The 17441-nt window shown below is 40.4% G+C and overlaps 1 protein-coding gene across 3 annotated transcripts in view; it reads right to left on the reverse strand.

Annotated features, from left to right (window-relative positions):
• The window catches only part of CTNNA3 (catenin alpha 3), a 1399627-nt gene that overhangs the window by 1287245 nt on the left and 94941 nt on the right, over nucleotides 1-17441 (reverse strand). For all 3 annotated transcript variants that reach the window (XM_080687956.1, XM_080687955.1, XM_080687954.1), the window contains exon 4: nucleotides 16135-16301. In XM_080687956.1, coding sequence (XP_080544082.1) covers nucleotides 16135-16301 — 167 coding nt within the window. The remainder of the gene's footprint in view (nucleotides 1-16134; nucleotides 16302-17441) is intronic.

The raw sequence follows: 17441 nt of genomic DNA on the forward strand, positions 1-17441 counted from the left end.
ATAAAATCTGTAGAGTAGCTTTGTGTTAGATCCCATTAAACACACTCCATCAATACCTGCCCACATATACACTTAAAGATGCCAAAGAGTAAAAGCACTAATTTTGCCTTGTAGATGAAGCAGAAGTAAAAAAGATAAAAATAAGGCAATGCTTAAGGTGAGGTTCAGATTTTACTTGAAGACATTTGACATTGACTCAATTTGAAGATCTTTCATTCCAATAGGCCACTGTGCTTGACCATTAAGAGAGACCTCTTGAGATTTTCTACATTAATTCAGTCTATTGTAATTTCATTATATTGACTATTTCTTAAAATAAACAATCTCTCAGTTTAAGTTGGCGGGGGGGGGGGGGTGCGTGCAATGAATTGAAGAGATTTTAATATTCCTGGATTGTACTTGTTCAAAGTTTTGGGTGGTAATTTAAAATAATTCAAGAATCCCAAAATTATTTGTTGAATGTTGATATTTTTAACTCATTACAGACAAAATGTAAACCTTAAAAAAAAAAAAAAAAAAAAAGCCCAGTGAATAAATCTGAACCCAAAACAAACATAGGTGTATTCTAAAATGTCAAAACTGAATATTAAGATGGTCTTTTCTCTGAGAAACAAATGCAAATTCTGTCCTATTTGGCTATCGTATCAAATATCACAGGGCAGGCGAGAATGAGAACATGCAACAATATCTCTTAGCCCAAATTTTTCCATGAAAGTGTTAGAAACCCACACCCAAGGGTGTTTTCTCACCTGTTTCCTTTCTGTTTGAGTTCCAATTCAAGATGGCAATGTAGGAAGATCCTGAATTCACCTCCTCCCACAGACACACTGAATTTACAACTATGTTTGGGGAAAAACCCTAAACAAAGGTGGAGATACTATTTCACATCAGGTAAACAAGCCGGAAACCACACCGAAGCAGGTAGAGACACAATCCCACCATAAACCCCACCCCGCAACGGAACATCCCACAATCAGGAAGAAACTAAAAAAAAAACAGAGCATCTCCGTGAGGAGTGAAGAGTTCATACCTCACATCAGGCACCCCAACTTTTAAGACAGGCACCTGAGAGATGAGCCTCCAAAACACCTGGCTTTGAAGACCAGTGGGGCTCACAGCCACCAGACTCCTGGGGCTGTAGCCAACCAAGAACAGGCTCTTAAAGGGCTCCACACAGACTCACCCACCCTATGGCCAGTGCTAAAGCAGCCCTTTGAAATGTGCCCCAAATTTACGTGGGAAAGACTCACTTGTTTATAACATTGGTCTGCAGGGCAGAGGCCTGCCTGGATAGTCTCAGGGCACAGAGGCTGATGGGCACCATCTTTCTGCTCTCTACTTCCTAAACCTAACAGGTGCCATTTTTTTTTCTTTTTTTTTTTTCTTCTTTTTTTTAGAGGTTGCCATCTTTACACTCCCCCTCTGCCTTGCTCCAGCCAGTGGTCACTGTCTTTACACTCTCCCTCTAATAGGCTTCAGAGCACCAGTCTCTCACAAAGAGGAACGTCTACACATGTCTGGTGCCCTGGGTTTTTACATCTGGTGGCCCAGTTTCCGTGGTGGCCACCCAGGGGTGCCCCAAGATCTCCTAGCTTGGAGGACAGGGAGGCTTATGTTCCCGGGTCCCATGGAACTGTAACAACCAGAAAGAGAGTTCTTGCCCTGTCCAGTGGCTCAGTGGGTTGCAGCATCGTCCCATACACCAAAAGGTTGTGGGTTAATTCCAATTCAGGGCACATACCTAGGTTGTGGGTTCGATCTCCAGTCAGGGAGTGTACAGGAGACAACCAATCCATGTTTCTCTTTCACATCAAAGTTTCTCTCTCTCTCCCTTTCTCTCTAAAGTCAATGAAAACATATCCTCATGTGAGGATTTTAAAAAATTAAAGTTAAAAGAGAAATGTATTAAAACTAACTAAAATGTGTTAAAAATACACAATATGACTAGATGTAAATTGTGACAACAACATAGTCTATGTGTCGGAGAATTAAAATACCCATAGAGTTACACAAAAGGGATAAAAAAGAAAGTATATCACTACAAACATAATCTATCTTGTTTCATTTGCTCTCCTGAGCTCAAAATATATTTTCAGTATCTACTATCTTTCATATGTGCCTCAAGTCCAGTATGTCTACTGGTAAAGCTCATAAATTTATTCTCTATATGCAGAAAACCAATGTCCTCAATGCCCAACCAAATTCCTAGAAGGCTGCTTGCTACTTCCCTTTCCCTCTGAACAGATTCCAATCACTTTCCAAACCGTACACTGTTCTCTCTCATTCGTTCCTCACCCCACCCCATCATTTCACAACCAAATGAATGCATCAGCCTCATTACTGGCCTCTCTACCTCCAATCTGGCCCCCTTGCCAACTGCTGACAGAGTAATGGACCTAAAATATAAATTTACTTATATGACTTTCCTGCTTAAAATTCTTTAATGGTTCCCACCCTCATTTCAGACTATAGTTCCAACTTTTTAACTTAGCACACAGCCTTTCACAAGTAGATCCTGCCCACTCTCTTCAACTTCAACTCTTATTCCTCCCATACAATCATCCTTCACCTCAGCCATTCATAAGTATTAATGGTCTTCAAGAATATACATCCCCTCCACTTAAAATGCTCTCTTCCTTCACTACCTCCCTTGTCTAGTTCTCTCTCCAAACTCGGTCAAGCATTATTCACTCAAAACACTCTCCCTTGATATAGCTGCCATCATGCCTCCTTAACACCTTACACCAACCTCTATCATAATAAATTATATTGTTGATTTATTTCTTAATTAGTCTATAAATTCCAGGAGAGCAGGACCCTGGTTTTATTTTTTCTAAATATGAATCCCTAGCACATAGTGTGATGGCTGGCATACAGTAAGCACACAAAAAATAAGCATTTGCTGAATGGGTTAATAAGCTGATCAAACTGGGGCTACTTGGTCCTTTTCAGAAGTTAACATTTTAACATGATCTAAATTATTTTTGTCCCTAATGTTTCCAGTATGAAATTCAGCACAAAACCAGATATTTGTGCCCTATTTGTCTCTATTTTCTACTTTTTCCTATTCCATCTTCAATATCAGACTTGTGACTTGCTTTTTTCTTTAAACCTTAATATATCTCTGTGTATTTTTCCTAGGATTTTGTGCAGAATATACTTGGCTTCTAATAGCTCTTAATTAAACATTAATTTCTCCCCTTATAAACTGCTAATATTTTTTAATAAAAAGAAGCTTTAAAAACTCTTTTTGCTGTGATATACTTTCCTTTTAATAATAAAAGACGGTTTCAAAAAGTCTCAGCTATCAATATGGTAGTATGTGACTTTCTGTCAATATTATAAATATTCTTTATATCCAGAATCATTTTTAAGTACACAAAAGCTTTATAGCAATGTATGTAGCAAATGTCAACTATGTATTTGGCATAAGAAGTTATTAAAACTGGACCTATTTCTATAATGACATTGGTCTATTTCCTAATCCAAAAAAAACCAACATTCCCACTTTTTAAAATATAAAACTAGTTATAATAATGAAAGCGTAATATGCTAATTAAACTGGACATCCTTCCAAACATCTTTCCGGATGACCTTCCAGATGAAGCCAGGGCTGCAAGGGAAGCCCGGGTCCCGGGTGCCAGAGGGAAGCCGGTGCTGGCAGCTGGGGGAAGGAAGGCCTACTCTTGCACAAATTTTATCCATCAGGCCTCTAGTGATATGATAAATGGAAAAAAGTTAGTTCAACTTAGGTGTCAAATTTAATTCCCTTCCTATTTTAAGAATGAGGACAACACTGCATTGCAAGAGTCAAAAAGTGGGAGCAAAGTACTACCATGGAGAAAGGTAGGACAGGGTTCTTGCCAGGTAATTTATACATTATTTAAACTTCACAAGATCCTTTCAAAGTATTCAGAGTGAATGTTATTATCCTTATAGCTCAGAAGAAAAAAACAAAGCTCACAGATTTTTTAACTTTCCCAAAGTCATCCAGTTAATCAACAACAGAGCCAAGATTCAAGTAAGGTCTCCCTATTGTCAAAAGCCATGTTGAACCTTATAAATTCCAGATAAAAAGATATAATGTGAACTCTTGAGAAGTAGAAACGGTATAAAAAAAAAACGTGAACAGTACAAAGGAAAGAAAACTTTTAAATTACCATAGAAAACTAAGAGCAATCGTGGTGATAAAGCCAAATTGCCTTTACAAGTTCTTAAATTAATTCAATATTGAAATGTCACATTTTTTCTCTATCCTCTCTTACTTTTGATTTGGACCCATTTTCCCCAGAAGAGAATATGTATTTCCTTAAGGTACTAGATACCTTTAAAACTGCCATGCCGGGAATCCTTGATGTATTGAAGTGAATATTAATTCCCTGTTGGTGCAGTACTTATCCTATTGAGAGAAGCACAGTGAATCATGTTTGCTCTAGTTGGTGATCTTAGTCTATATCCTTTATAAATGGTTGATCATAATTGCATCTCTGAGGGAAGTCTCAGTGGAAAGAGGATAATTTAATAAAGACAAGAAAGTATAAGGTAATCAGAAAGTATTTAGACTATCAAGGTAAAGACTATTAATCAAGAGAGAGAAACATCTCACTTACCTGACATTTAAGAGGAGTTATACCTCAGTAGGGATGAAATATTCTGTTATTTGGAAAATACCATAACAAGGAGGAAAAGGATAAGGACACTAAAGAAAATATTGTGAAAGCAGAGAAATTCTTTGGTACTGTGCAATAAGTAATAAATACAAAATGTAGCAGGAACTTGTATAAGAGTGTCAGGGCTAAAAAGCCCAAAATGAGCAGAAGTTTGCATGAAATCATAAAATAAGATTGTAATAGAGGAGGAGATGCAGGCCTTTGTCTATTATATTCAAAACAAGGGCAAGAAATAAAAAAATGTCTACTGCTTTTGAAGGAAGAATATGTGTCCAGAAGAAGAAATCTGTATCTTTAAAGTTGATGCCCTCCCCGAGAATACATCTGTACTAGATTATTATCATACCAGGGGCCCAGTGCACGAATTCGTGCACCTTGAAAGGAACTGTGGGCTGCGAGGCTGCAGTGGGCACAGGGGCAGGTCTCAGCCCATCCTCCACACCCCTGCCCGGCCCCTCCCAGCATGACCCCCCCTCCCATCTGCCGGCAGCTGCCCTCCCGCCACCACCGCTCCTGCGTGCTGACAGCACCAGCCCCACTCACACCCACTGACGGTGCAGAACGATTGGGGTCAGCACCAGCAGCAGGTGCGAGCGAGGCCATCACCAGTAGCAGGAGCAAGCACCTGGCAGGACCAAAGCATGCAGGAGCAAAGAGTTTTCAGTAACCACCAGAGGCTCGCCCCAATGACAACAACCGACACCCCGCCTTGGTCTGGTGCCCCCACTCACCTGCTCCACCATCCCACCATGTCTGATGCCCACCATGTTCCACGCTCTGCCACCTGCTGCCAACGCCCGTCATGTTCTGCACATGCACTCCCTGGTGGTCAGTGCACATCATAGCAACCAGTTCTTCAGTTGTTCGGTTATTCTGTTGTTCCGCCGTTCAGTCTATTTGCATACTAGGGCTTTATATATATAGATAGTAGGATGTGTGTGTGTGCACATGCAGGAGAGAGAGATGGGACATGGAGGGGAGAGAACTACAGAATTCATCCTAGGGAAGGAACGATCTATATTGAGGAAATACCTTAAGGAGTAATTTAAGGTAGACAATGATATCTGAGGGTACAAATGAACAGAATCCTAGTTGATGGTGGAGAGATGGAAACTCTTACTGTATTCAAATAACAGGAATTTAGGGGTGTATGGGACAACAAAGGAGAGTAGGTAGAGAGGAAAATGAGAAAAAATAGCTGAAGAAATTTGAAATTTTCTAATATATAAATTGAAGTAAGTTAGATCATATTGTTACACAACAGAACTCCTTTTCCATCTTCTCAAGCTTCTATAAGGTTTGCCATATACATAAACATGGCTTGTCTGGAAGCGGGGGAGAGGAGAACAAGAAGTAAAAGATCAACTTCCAATTATGGATTAACATACTGCAACAATTTTTGCATGTATCTGTCCAATTAATATATGAAATAGGGATAGGAATAGCATCCAAAACTACAATTCAGTGGAGGCAAAAAAACTTGGAGCCAGAGGTGACCCTGAAAATATGAGCCCCAGAAAATTTACAGAATCTTGGGGAGAACATTATACTTGACCAAACATAGAATGAGAGTTCAAGCCAATTCTATCTAGATCTTAAGGGCAAGGGGATCCCTGCAGGCAGGTGGTTTACAACCTTAAGTAAGTGAATTGTGAGTAATTGAAAAATGAAGGCCAATGAAAAGGAAAAAAAAGAATAAAAGCAAGCAAGCAATGGTCACTTAGAGCTCTTATGGGGTTCATTCCCTTTACAACTGGAGTTACTACACTGATAAACCTGCAATGCCACAGATAACATATCTTGATTTCAGGAAGGCCTTTTAGAAAGTGCTTGAGGATAAAATAAACAAATGTGGTTTACACAGTAGCACAATGAAATGAGTTTAAAACTCATTTTAACAACTTCACTCAACATGTGTTAATATTTGATTCATGTTATCTGAAAGGAAGATATAGCACACTTTTCCATGTCATTAAACAATTTTTCATGAATACTTTGGTCAAAGAAATCTGAAAATGACATCAGGTTAGGAGGGAAGACAAAATCAAAAGTCAAAAAGATCTGAATGGGCTGTATCAAAAAAGCCAGAATTAACAAGATAGAATTCAATGAATATAAATGTAACATCTACCTTTACATATAGAAAGATAACTAGTGTCAGAGGAGAAAGATCTGGATTAACTGTAGTTTGAGTTCAGAAACTTGGAGTTTTAATCGCTCACAAAATCAGTATGAACCAACAGTTATCATAATAGGTAAGGTTGGACCTTAAGTCAGGGAGATTATTGTCAGAGTATATTATACAATGTTTACATCAAAGAGTCTATTTTTATTTCCAGATATCTTAATGTCAACATTCTATGGAACCTACCTAATAATCTAGAATATGCATAGAAAAAATTAGAGATGATTTTGCAGTCTTCTATTTCTTGTATTGGCAAATTAGTTATTTAGTTCAATCCTTCTGCTGATTAAATCTAATAAGACTTGATGATATATAAAATACTTCATCTTTAAAACATCAAAGAGCTAATAAAACAGTGAGGAATCCCCTGAGATGAGTTCCAAAAGAGATAATGTTGAGCACACAAAGACAAGACACCATGAGCAAAAACCAGCATAATGATAATACAAGCAGACACCCTGGAAGTTCAGGCACTGAAGTTTCCAAACTTTAACCATAAAACAATTCTGCTTACCTTGTTCAACTATTTAAAATGCAAAACTGCCCTGGCTGGTTTGGCTCAGTGAATACAGCGTCGGCCTGTGGATTGACAGGTCTCAGGTTCGATTCCAGACAAGGGCACATGCCCAGGTTGAGGGCTCGATCCCCAGTAGGAGATGGGGATGTGCAGGATGCAGCCAATCAATGATTCTCTCTCATCATTGATGTTTCTATCTCTTTCTCTCCCTCTCCTTCCTCTCTGAAATAAAAAAATATTTAAAAATAAATAAAATAAACTGCAAGACTGAGCCCTGGTCCGTTGCTCAATGGTTAGAGCATCACCCCATGCATCAAAGAATGCGGGTTGGATTCCCAATCAAGGGCATGTACCTCAGTTGCAGGCTCGATCCAGCCCAGTAGGGGCATGTGCAGGAGGCAACCAATCAATGTGTCTCTCTCACACTGATGTGTCTCTCTCTCCCCCCACCTCCTTTCACTCTAAAAAAAAAAAAAATGGGTAAACTATCCTTGGGTGAGGATTTTAAAAAAAGCAAGATTAAAAATTTCAACAGGAAACTAAAAATTATGCAAGATATGGAAATTCTAGAGTATTCTGAGTAGTCTGAAACTGTTATACAAGAACTAGAGGTCCAGTGCACAAAATTCATGCACTCAGGGGCAGGGGTCCCTCAGCCAGGATTGCGAGAGGACGCAGACCAGGCCAAGACCCCACCGGTGCATGATCGGGGTCAGGGAGGGACATGGGAGGTTAGCCAGCCAGGGCAGGACCAAGGGAGGGCCCTAGGGTATGTCCAGCCAGTCTCGCTCAGTCCCGATTGGCCAGCCCCCAGCAGCAAGCTAACTTACCAGTCAGAGCATCTGCCCCCTGGTGGTCAGTGCACATCATAGCGACTGGTCGACTGGTCAACTGTCTGCCCCCTGGTGGTCAGTGCACGTCATAGCGATTGGTTGAGCGACCTTAGCATATCATTAGTATACTAGAGGCCCGTTGCAGGAAGATTCATGCAAGAATAGGCCTTCCTCTGCAGACTTCACTCCTGTCTCTGCTGCCTCGCTCCCTTCTGTAGCACTTGGCTTCCTTCTACGCTGTCTTCAGTCTTTGCTCAGCGCCTGCGTATGCAAATTAACTTCCATCTTTGTTGGGTTAATTTGCATACTTGCTCCTGATTGGCTGGTGGGCATAGTGGAGGCATGGTCAATTTGCATGTTTCTCTTTTATTAGTGTAGATTATGCTTTGATTGGTTGAACAGACAACTGGATGACCAGACACTTAGCATATTAGGCTTTTATTATATAGGATGTTAAAGAGTCAAGAAATTTGTCAGCCTAGATAAAAGAAGCCATATGTAAGACCTAAATTATCGGTTATTTGCGGGGGGGAGGGGGCGGGGAGGGAGAAGGATGGTTTTTCCTATTGCCTTGATTCTGTGTTGCTCCACAAAGCATAACTAGAAGTAGGAATGAGAATAGCTAGGATTTAAGCTCATTTTGAGAAAAAATGTCTCTAACAATTACAGTTGTTCAAAACCAGGTTCACTGTCTCACAGAACTGAGATGATTATCACTAATAGTGATCACATATATTGTTAGACAATTATGTGTATTGAGCATTGTAGGAGAGACAGAGTCTATCTACCTCAGTAAGACATTAGACTATAAGGCACTGATATTTCTCCACTATTATTTTTTATTTCAAGTAGAAATTTAATATAATCATAAACTTATTAGAAATATTCTCAAACACTATTTCCCAAAGTATGGCCTGAGAAAGTTTCAGGATTACTATGTTGTAGAAGAATTCTAGAGTCAAGAAATTTGGAAAACTCTGGGTTAAGCAAAGTTAAACAAGTTTCCTTCCTTCAGTATCCCTTACTGACTTTATTAATGTGTATTGAAAACATTCAAAGGGAATTCTGTGTGCAGCATGGACAAAAAATATATATTTTTTATGCCGCATATTTATAAGACAAGTTCTGTAGAATACTTTGGGGGAAATGTTGAGGTAAGTAATTCTAATGTTGATGATCTCAAAAAATCAGTTTGTCTTCATTCTATGTGAAACCTCAAGAGGATTGAGTTAGTAACACAATTCACACATAAATTTTTCATAAGGATGAAATAATAAAAAACTCTATTACAATTTACCACAAAAGGTCTTCCCTCTTTCACAATGAGGAGCATTGTTTTACTTAAAATACTTATAAGTGGCTTAAATGATTTAACACAAGTCCACACTCTGATGACGCACCAACAAAGGTCTTCCTGGCATATCTAAATTCCATTACAACCTGTGATAGGCCCATGAACTTGTCTAAGCACTTCTAAAAGCTATTTATACTTAGAGCTGTTCTAGCACTTAGAGTACTTCTAAGCACTTCTAAAAGCTATTTATACTTAAAGCTGTTCTAACCCTTGTAATATTAAGTCCCAGAGTTGTTTTTTTCCTATTGCCTTGAGCAAGTTTCTTAAATTCAACATGCCTCCGTTTTTTCATCTGTAAAACAGTAATCATAGAGACTTCCAGTCAAAATAGCAGAGTAGGTAAATATTGTGCTCACCTCCTCCCACAACCACATCAAAATTACAACTAACTTATAGAACAACCATCATTGAGAACCACCTGAATACTAGCTGAACAGAAAAGTCTTGTAACTAAGGGTATAAAGAAGCTACAATGAGACTGGGGGGGTGGGGTGGTGACAGGGAAGGGGTAAAGATGCACAACAGGCAAGTCTCTCATCCACTGTATGGCAATTAAAAATCAGGAGGTTATCTTGGCTGCAGAAGCAATGGATCCAAGGCCAACACCTGGCTCCCTAGCCCAGGGCATCAGTGCTGGGAAGAGGTGTCCCCATAACACCTGGCTAGAGAAATCAGCAGGGATTGCATCTGAGTGAGACAAAGGCCTACTGGAGACCCAGGGGTTCCTCTAGAGGGGCCTACATTTGGACTACCTCCCTCAAAGACTCACTCACCCTGTGCTCCAGTGGAAGCAGCTCAGAAAGTGCCAGGGACATACAGAAGGAAAATGAATTGACTAGCTTCAGGCTGAAGGCTGGAAGGGCAAGGTTCAGGGCAGCTCTTGACAGGGACGGAAGTGCTGGCAGGGAACATCCCTCCTATGTTGCTTACTTGCTCTTCCCAGCCAGCAGTCACAAGTGGGTATTAATCTGAGCTCTCCATTAATCAGGCTAATACTGTTCACCCTGTCCTGATGTTCACCCTGCCCCACCACTTACATGTCCAGCCTGAACCATTTCAGTGGCTTTTCCACACAAGTGGCCTGCCTCAGCTCACACTGAAGACTTTCTTAATCTCTCTCAAAGATCCACAAACTCCAAACAAGCAGCCACTAGCCTCAGTATGCCCTGTACCTCTTACTAAGCAGCACCATGCCTGGCACATGTGAAAACTAGTCTCAACTTGCATTGTAACTCAGATCAGGTGGCCCAAGGCATGGCATAAGAGGCAGCCAGTGTTGGCTTGGAATGTAATTGCAATTAAGTGGCCACCAGCCCAGCACAAGGGTTCGCTGGCCTCAGCTCAAATCCTGGTCCCCACCAAAGGGCCCCAAGCACGACACCAGTGGTAACCGACCTTAGTTCACAACATAGCCCCTCTCAAGCACCTCTAAACCCAGCACAAGTGGCAAAGAACTGCAGACCACTTTGTGCTCCCACCAGGCAGCCCAAGCCAGGCACAAATGGTGGCTGACATTGGCCTGCTTGGTCCCCTCCTAAGAGACTACAGAACACACCCAATGGCTGGTGGAGCACGATCCAATCAACTCCACAATGACACAACCAGAGACAGACTTAGCTAGCATCAGAGCTCCACTACAGCAACTCCCACTCTGTGGAGTCAGCCTACACACAACAGCTTGTCTGCCGTAGTCATGACCAGCCCTCATAGTCAGTCAGCCTGAAGGGCAAACCCACCCACTAACATGCCAACACCAGCTAAGGCTCAACTATAACAGGAGGGTGCACAGAACCCACACAAGTGACCCTCATGGAGCACCCAGCTAAGGTGCCCGGCTCAGGTGACCAGGGAGAGTGCACCACTGGGCCTCACAGGACACCTAATACATAAGGCCACCTTGCCAAGACTGGGAGATGTAGTAGATCCACCTAATACATAGAAACCAACATAGGGAGTTGGCTAAAATGAGGAGACAAACAAACATATCACAAATGAAAGAACAGAACAAAACTCCAGAAAAAGAACTAAATGAAAAGGAGGTGAGCATTAACTAGATACAGAGTTTAAAACACTGGTTTATAAGGATGCTCAATGAACTTAGGGGAATAATAGATGAACTTAGTGATAACTTCAACAAAGAGATAGAGACCATAAAGAAACCAGTCAGAAATGGAGGATACAATAACTGAAATGAAGAATACTTTTGAGGGAATAAACAGAAGGTTAGATGAAGCAGATAATCAAATCAGTGATCTGGAAGACAAGGTAGTAGAAAATAAAAAGAAAAAAGAATCAAAAGAAATGCGGATAGTGTAAGAGACCTCTGGGACAACATCAAGCATAACAACATTCACATCATAAGGGTACCAGAAGGAGAAAAGAGAGAGCAAGAAATTGAAAACCTATTTGAAGAAATAATGACTAAAATCTTCCCTAACCTAGAGAAGAAAATAGTATTACACCAGACATCCTTCAGGACGACCTTCTGGACAAAGCCGGGGCTGCGAGGGAGGCCCGAGCCCTGGGTGCCAGAGGGAAGCCGGTGCTGGCAACCAAGGGAAGGAAGGCCTACTCTTGCACAAATTTCATGCACTGGGCCTCTAGTATATAATAATAGACTACTACTTGCAAAACTCTTAAATTGTATTGCCTATTTTCAATAAGTGTAAATTATATATTTGTTGCTTAGATTCCACATATAAGTGAAATCACACTTGAAACCCATATAATATTATTAACCAATATCACCCCAATAAATTTAATAAAATTTTAAAAAAGAAAATAGTCATAAATACAAGTTTAGGAAGTGCCTAGAGAAGAAAATATACACATCCAGGAAGTGTGGGTCTCTTTGGATTCATCCCAATGAAGATGAACCCAAAGAGACCCACACCAAGACACATCATAGTTAAAATGCCAAAGGCTAAAGATAAACAGAGAACCTTAAAAGCAGCAAGAGAAAAGCAGTTAATTGTGTACAAAAGAGCTCCCATACCGTAGGCTGATTTCTCAACAGAAACTTTGCAGGCCAGAAGGGAATGACACAAAATATTCAAAGTGATGAGAACCAAGGACCTACAACAAAGATTACTCTACCCAGCAAGGCTATTATTTAGAATCAAAAGAGAGAGAGTTTCCCAGGCAAGAAAAAAACTTTAAAAGTTCATTACCACTGAACCAGAATTATAAGAAATGTGAAAGGGACTTGTTTAAGTATAAAAGACCAAAAATATGAATAAGAAATTATAGGAAAGAAAAAATTCTCACTGACAAGAGCAAACACTTAGTAAAATCACTGGATCAACCAACTATAAAGGTAATACCAAAAATGTACAGGAGATATAAAAGAGAAAGGAATCCAAATACAACACTTTTTAAAGTCATCAACATACAAGAGAAGAGGACCAGAGAAAGGAACAATGACAAACAAGAACAATCAGAAAACAATTAATAAAATGGCAATAACTGCATACCTATTAATAATTACTTTTAATGTGAATGGACTAAATGCTCCAATCAAAAGACATAGCATGGCAGAATGGATTAAAAAACTCCAGGTATTTATTTTCATTTTGGAACATCTTAATACTGTTTTAATCTCCATTGGTATGCATAATGACATTCTAGATTCAATTATACTTGGTAACAGTATAAGAAATCTGCACCTATGAAATAGTAAATCTAAAACTAAAAATCTCACTGTCGCCCAGCCGGTGTGGCTCCATGGAATATTATTCAGCCATAAAATAAATGAAATCTTGCCATTTGCAACAACATGGATGGACCTAGAGGGTATTATGCTAAGTGAAATAAGTCATTCAAAAAAAGACAAATACCATATGATTTCACTTATATGTGGAATCTAAAAATCAAAATAAATAGAAACTCATCAATACAGAGAACAAATTCATAATTGTCAAATGGAAGAGGGGTGAGGGGAATGGGTGAAAAAGGTGAAGGGATTAGGAATTCCCAGTTATAAAAACAGTCATGAGATGTAAAGTACAGCATAGGAAATATAATCAACTAGAGGCCCATTGCAGGAAGAGATTCGTGCAATAGGCCTTCCTTCCCTTGGCTTCCAGCACCGGTTTTCCTCCGGCACCTGGGACCCAGGCCTTCACTCCGGCTGGAGTCTGCCGCCTTTGCTGCAGACTCTGGCCGGATTCTGCCAACTACATCTTTGCTGCTTCGCTGCAGACTCCGGCCAGAGTCTGCTGTCTTCGTATTTGTTGCAGACTCCAGCCAGAGTCTGCCATCTTCACAGCAGACTCTGGAGTCTGCAGTCTTCGTCTTCACTATGGCCAGAGTGCCGCTCCTGTAGATCCCTTAGCCCCCCCGCCGCCCCACCCTCCCTCTCATAGCAGGCGTCCTGCCCCACCCGGCCACTCCACGCCTGGAGCAGCTGGGCGGCCGCCATCTTTCTCCTTCTAATTTGCATATTCCCTCCTGATTGGCTAGTGGGCGTAGCAGAGTGATGGTTAATTTGCATGTTTCTCTTTTATTAGTGTAGATAATATTGTCATAACTATTTAGGGTGTCAGATGGGTACTGGGTTTATCCAGGTGATCACTCATACATTATATAAATGTCTAATAACTGGGGTGTACACTTGAAACTAATATACTATTGTATGTGAACTATAATTGTAAAGTAAAATTTTTAAATAGAAATCATAGTCATAGAATTGTTAAGAGGATGGAATTAAAGGAGATAATCCAGCACAGTGCTTGACACATTATAAAAATTCAATAAATATAAACTATAATTTTTATTCCAAAAAAATGCTTTTTTTTATTATCATTACTTCCTACTTCATTTAAATGAAATGATGTGTGTGAATTGCCTAGCACTGTGCCTAGCAGTTAGTGGCATTCAAATAAAGTGGTAGTGAAGGTGCTTGGGGTCTTTGCAAATACAGCCATCTCCTAATTGATAATAAAGGTGGAAATATTTACCTCAAAGAAGCCTTTCATTCTGCCCTATCTCAACAAATTTAAAATATAAAATATAAACAGGCCTAGCTGGTTTTCTCAGTGGTTAGAGCATCGGCCTGCAGACTGAAGGGTCTCAGGTTCGATTCTGGTCAAGAGCATGTACCTCAGTTGCGGGCTCAATCCTGGCCCTGTCAGGGCACTTGCAGGAGGTGTCTCTCTCACATTGATGTTTCTCTCTCTCTGTCTCTCCCCCTCCCTTCCACTCTCTCTAAAAATCAGTGGAAAAAAATATCCTCGGGTGAAGATTAATAACAACAACAATTAAATAAAATATAAACAAATATTGCATCTTGCATCACTGGAACTAGAAATTTCCTGGCACTTAATCATGCATACTTATTTCTTGGTTACAGCATTTATTAGTGTCTACATTCACATATGGGGGGAGGTGGTACGACTGTCAGAAATGTTTAGGGACTTTTTTAAAGGTATTCAATAAACCAATAACCAAGGAATAAGAAACTCTGCTCAATTATCTCACCTATGAATCCACCAGTAGACAGCTCCTGGTAATAAAACTACTCCCTTTCCTTAAAAGCTACTTAAACAACAAAACAAAGTACCAAACGGTTTGGTTTTTGTTTTTTGGTGTTTTTTTTTTTTTTTTTGAAGTAATAAAGCTATAAAAAGAAAGGCATATGAAAGTATAAAGGGGAGAGCCCTCTAGTTTGGGTTAAAATAAACATTAGGGAGTAAAATAAAGATGCAGAGAAAGGTTTAGATTAACCTCTAGAGGAAAGGATTTTGACAAAAAGGTCAATCAGACAAAGCTGTCATTTGTTTAACAGAGTAGTCATATTACAGTCACCAGGCAAATGTATTTATGAGCAGAAGAGTAGGGGTCCTTTTTAAAGCAGAAGATCAAGCAGAGATTGCAAGAGGTTCTTTACATCCTTCTCCTTTGGCTACTATTAATGAATTGACTTGATCAAACTAAAAAAGGCTTTAATAAAATAATCTTTCTACTAAACCTTCATGAATGTGTTTGTCTAGCAAAATAAAGCAAGCAGGTGTCTTGCTTCCTTTCTAGTCACTGAGTTAAAATATATCCTCTACACATATTAAATCCATTTGTACATTTTCATAATAGATTACTACAGGTATCACAGACTACCTGTCAACATGCACCATTTATCTTGAATCAAGAGGATCTGGCAAAGTAATATTCACTTACAAACTAGGATAAACTTCAAATGTCTTCTTAAGTATTAAATTCTCTCTTTTTCAAATTATTTATATTTATATATGTATTATCTATTTTACCTCTATAATTATGTTATTATACGTATGTATTTACAGAGGACATAATAATTTAAGTGGTCAAAAGCCTAGAATTTTCTCCTAGCCATTTCCTCATGTATAAGCCATCTTCTGCTGTTCAGTCTCCACTGGCTTTATTCTTTTGTCTTTGTTCTTTTGAAATATACATTTGTTTCACAGCCCAAGTCAGCCAGCTTCTGGTGGGTGACATTAAGAAACAAGGGTGAGGCCAGAATGTGCTAAGATGGAGGCCAGGTTCAGAGAATGGAATCAGAAGTGAGAGCAATGCCAAGGGAAACTAAGCCATCTTTTACTTACAGCTGACACGTGCTGCAGCAGGCACATGACATCAATCATGTCTGCCAGGATGAGGAGTCTGGTAACAGCAGCCAGCAAGGCACGGGCGGCTTGAACCACAGCCTCCCTTTTGGGGAGGTAGCAAGGGTCATCTGCAAATCTCTCAGCTGATACTTTCAGAGCTTCGCCTGAAAAACACAGCCCCAAGTAAGTCATGCGTGAGGTTTCAGCTATGCCTGTTTCAGCACTTATCATCCCACCTGATTCCAAGTACATTCCACGACTAAGCATAATATTAAAGTACTGTCCATTGACACTAGAATACTGTCTCATTAAATAAACAATGCAGTTTCAAATTGACATTTGTGTTTGATAAATGCTCTGTCATTTAAGAAGCATGATACCATTTTCCTGCAAGAAAATTGTGCTCAATTGACTAACGTCTAGTAAAATTGCTGTCAACTTCTGCATTTGCTGAATCTCATTTCTGTGAAAGCTTTCATTACTAAGACTTCAATTGAAGACTATCTTGTATATCAGAATAAGGTAAATCTACATTGAGTTACTTTCCAATTCAATGGATGTTAGAGACGAGCTAGCCTTTTTAAGATAAGACAGCAACTCTAAAAGTTTAACACAGGCAGTTTTATACTAAACTGTCAATCCTAACTAATAAAGAGGGAATATGCTAATTGACCATCACACCCTCACAAAGATGGTGGCACCCACATCCAATAAGGAGGGAATATGCTAATTGACTGCCATGCCCTCAAAGATGGCGGCGTCCACAGCCACAAGATGGCGGCGCCCAGTCCCCTCAACCCCGCTGGGGCAGCAGGCACAAGTCACGGCTGGGCCCACCCCCAGGTGGGTCCAGCCACTCCGTGTGCCTGCCTCTGGAGTCCCCCAGTTCCCTCAGCCCTCCAGCCACCCAGGGCCAGCCCGAGGCGCAGGCAAGCCTCAGATGGCGGCTGCACAGCCACCCAGGATGGGCCTGAGGCACAGGCAAGCCTCAGATGTCAGCTGCCCAGCCGCCCAGGGCCACCCAAGGCTCAGGCCGGCCAAGGTTTGCACTGCCAGAGTGGCAGCAGCAGAGGTGTGATGGGGGTGTCATCTCCCGCCCCTGAGGGCTCCCAGACTGTGAGAGGGGGTAGGCCGGGCTGAGGGACCCCCCTCCAGCGCATGAATTTTAATACACCGGGCCTCTAGTATAATAAATAAATCATATCCCAAACCTAGACACAAAATTTCATAGTACATAATTATTAAAGAAATCTGTCCACTATTATTATAGTTTTTCCCTTAAAATGCACTTTATTATAAAAGTA

This window comes from Plecotus auritus (genome assembly GCF_963455305.1).
Source record: "Plecotus auritus genome assembly, chromosome: 9".
Lineage (NCBI taxonomy): Eukaryota > Metazoa > Chordata > Mammalia > Chiroptera > Vespertilionidae > Plecotus > Plecotus auritus.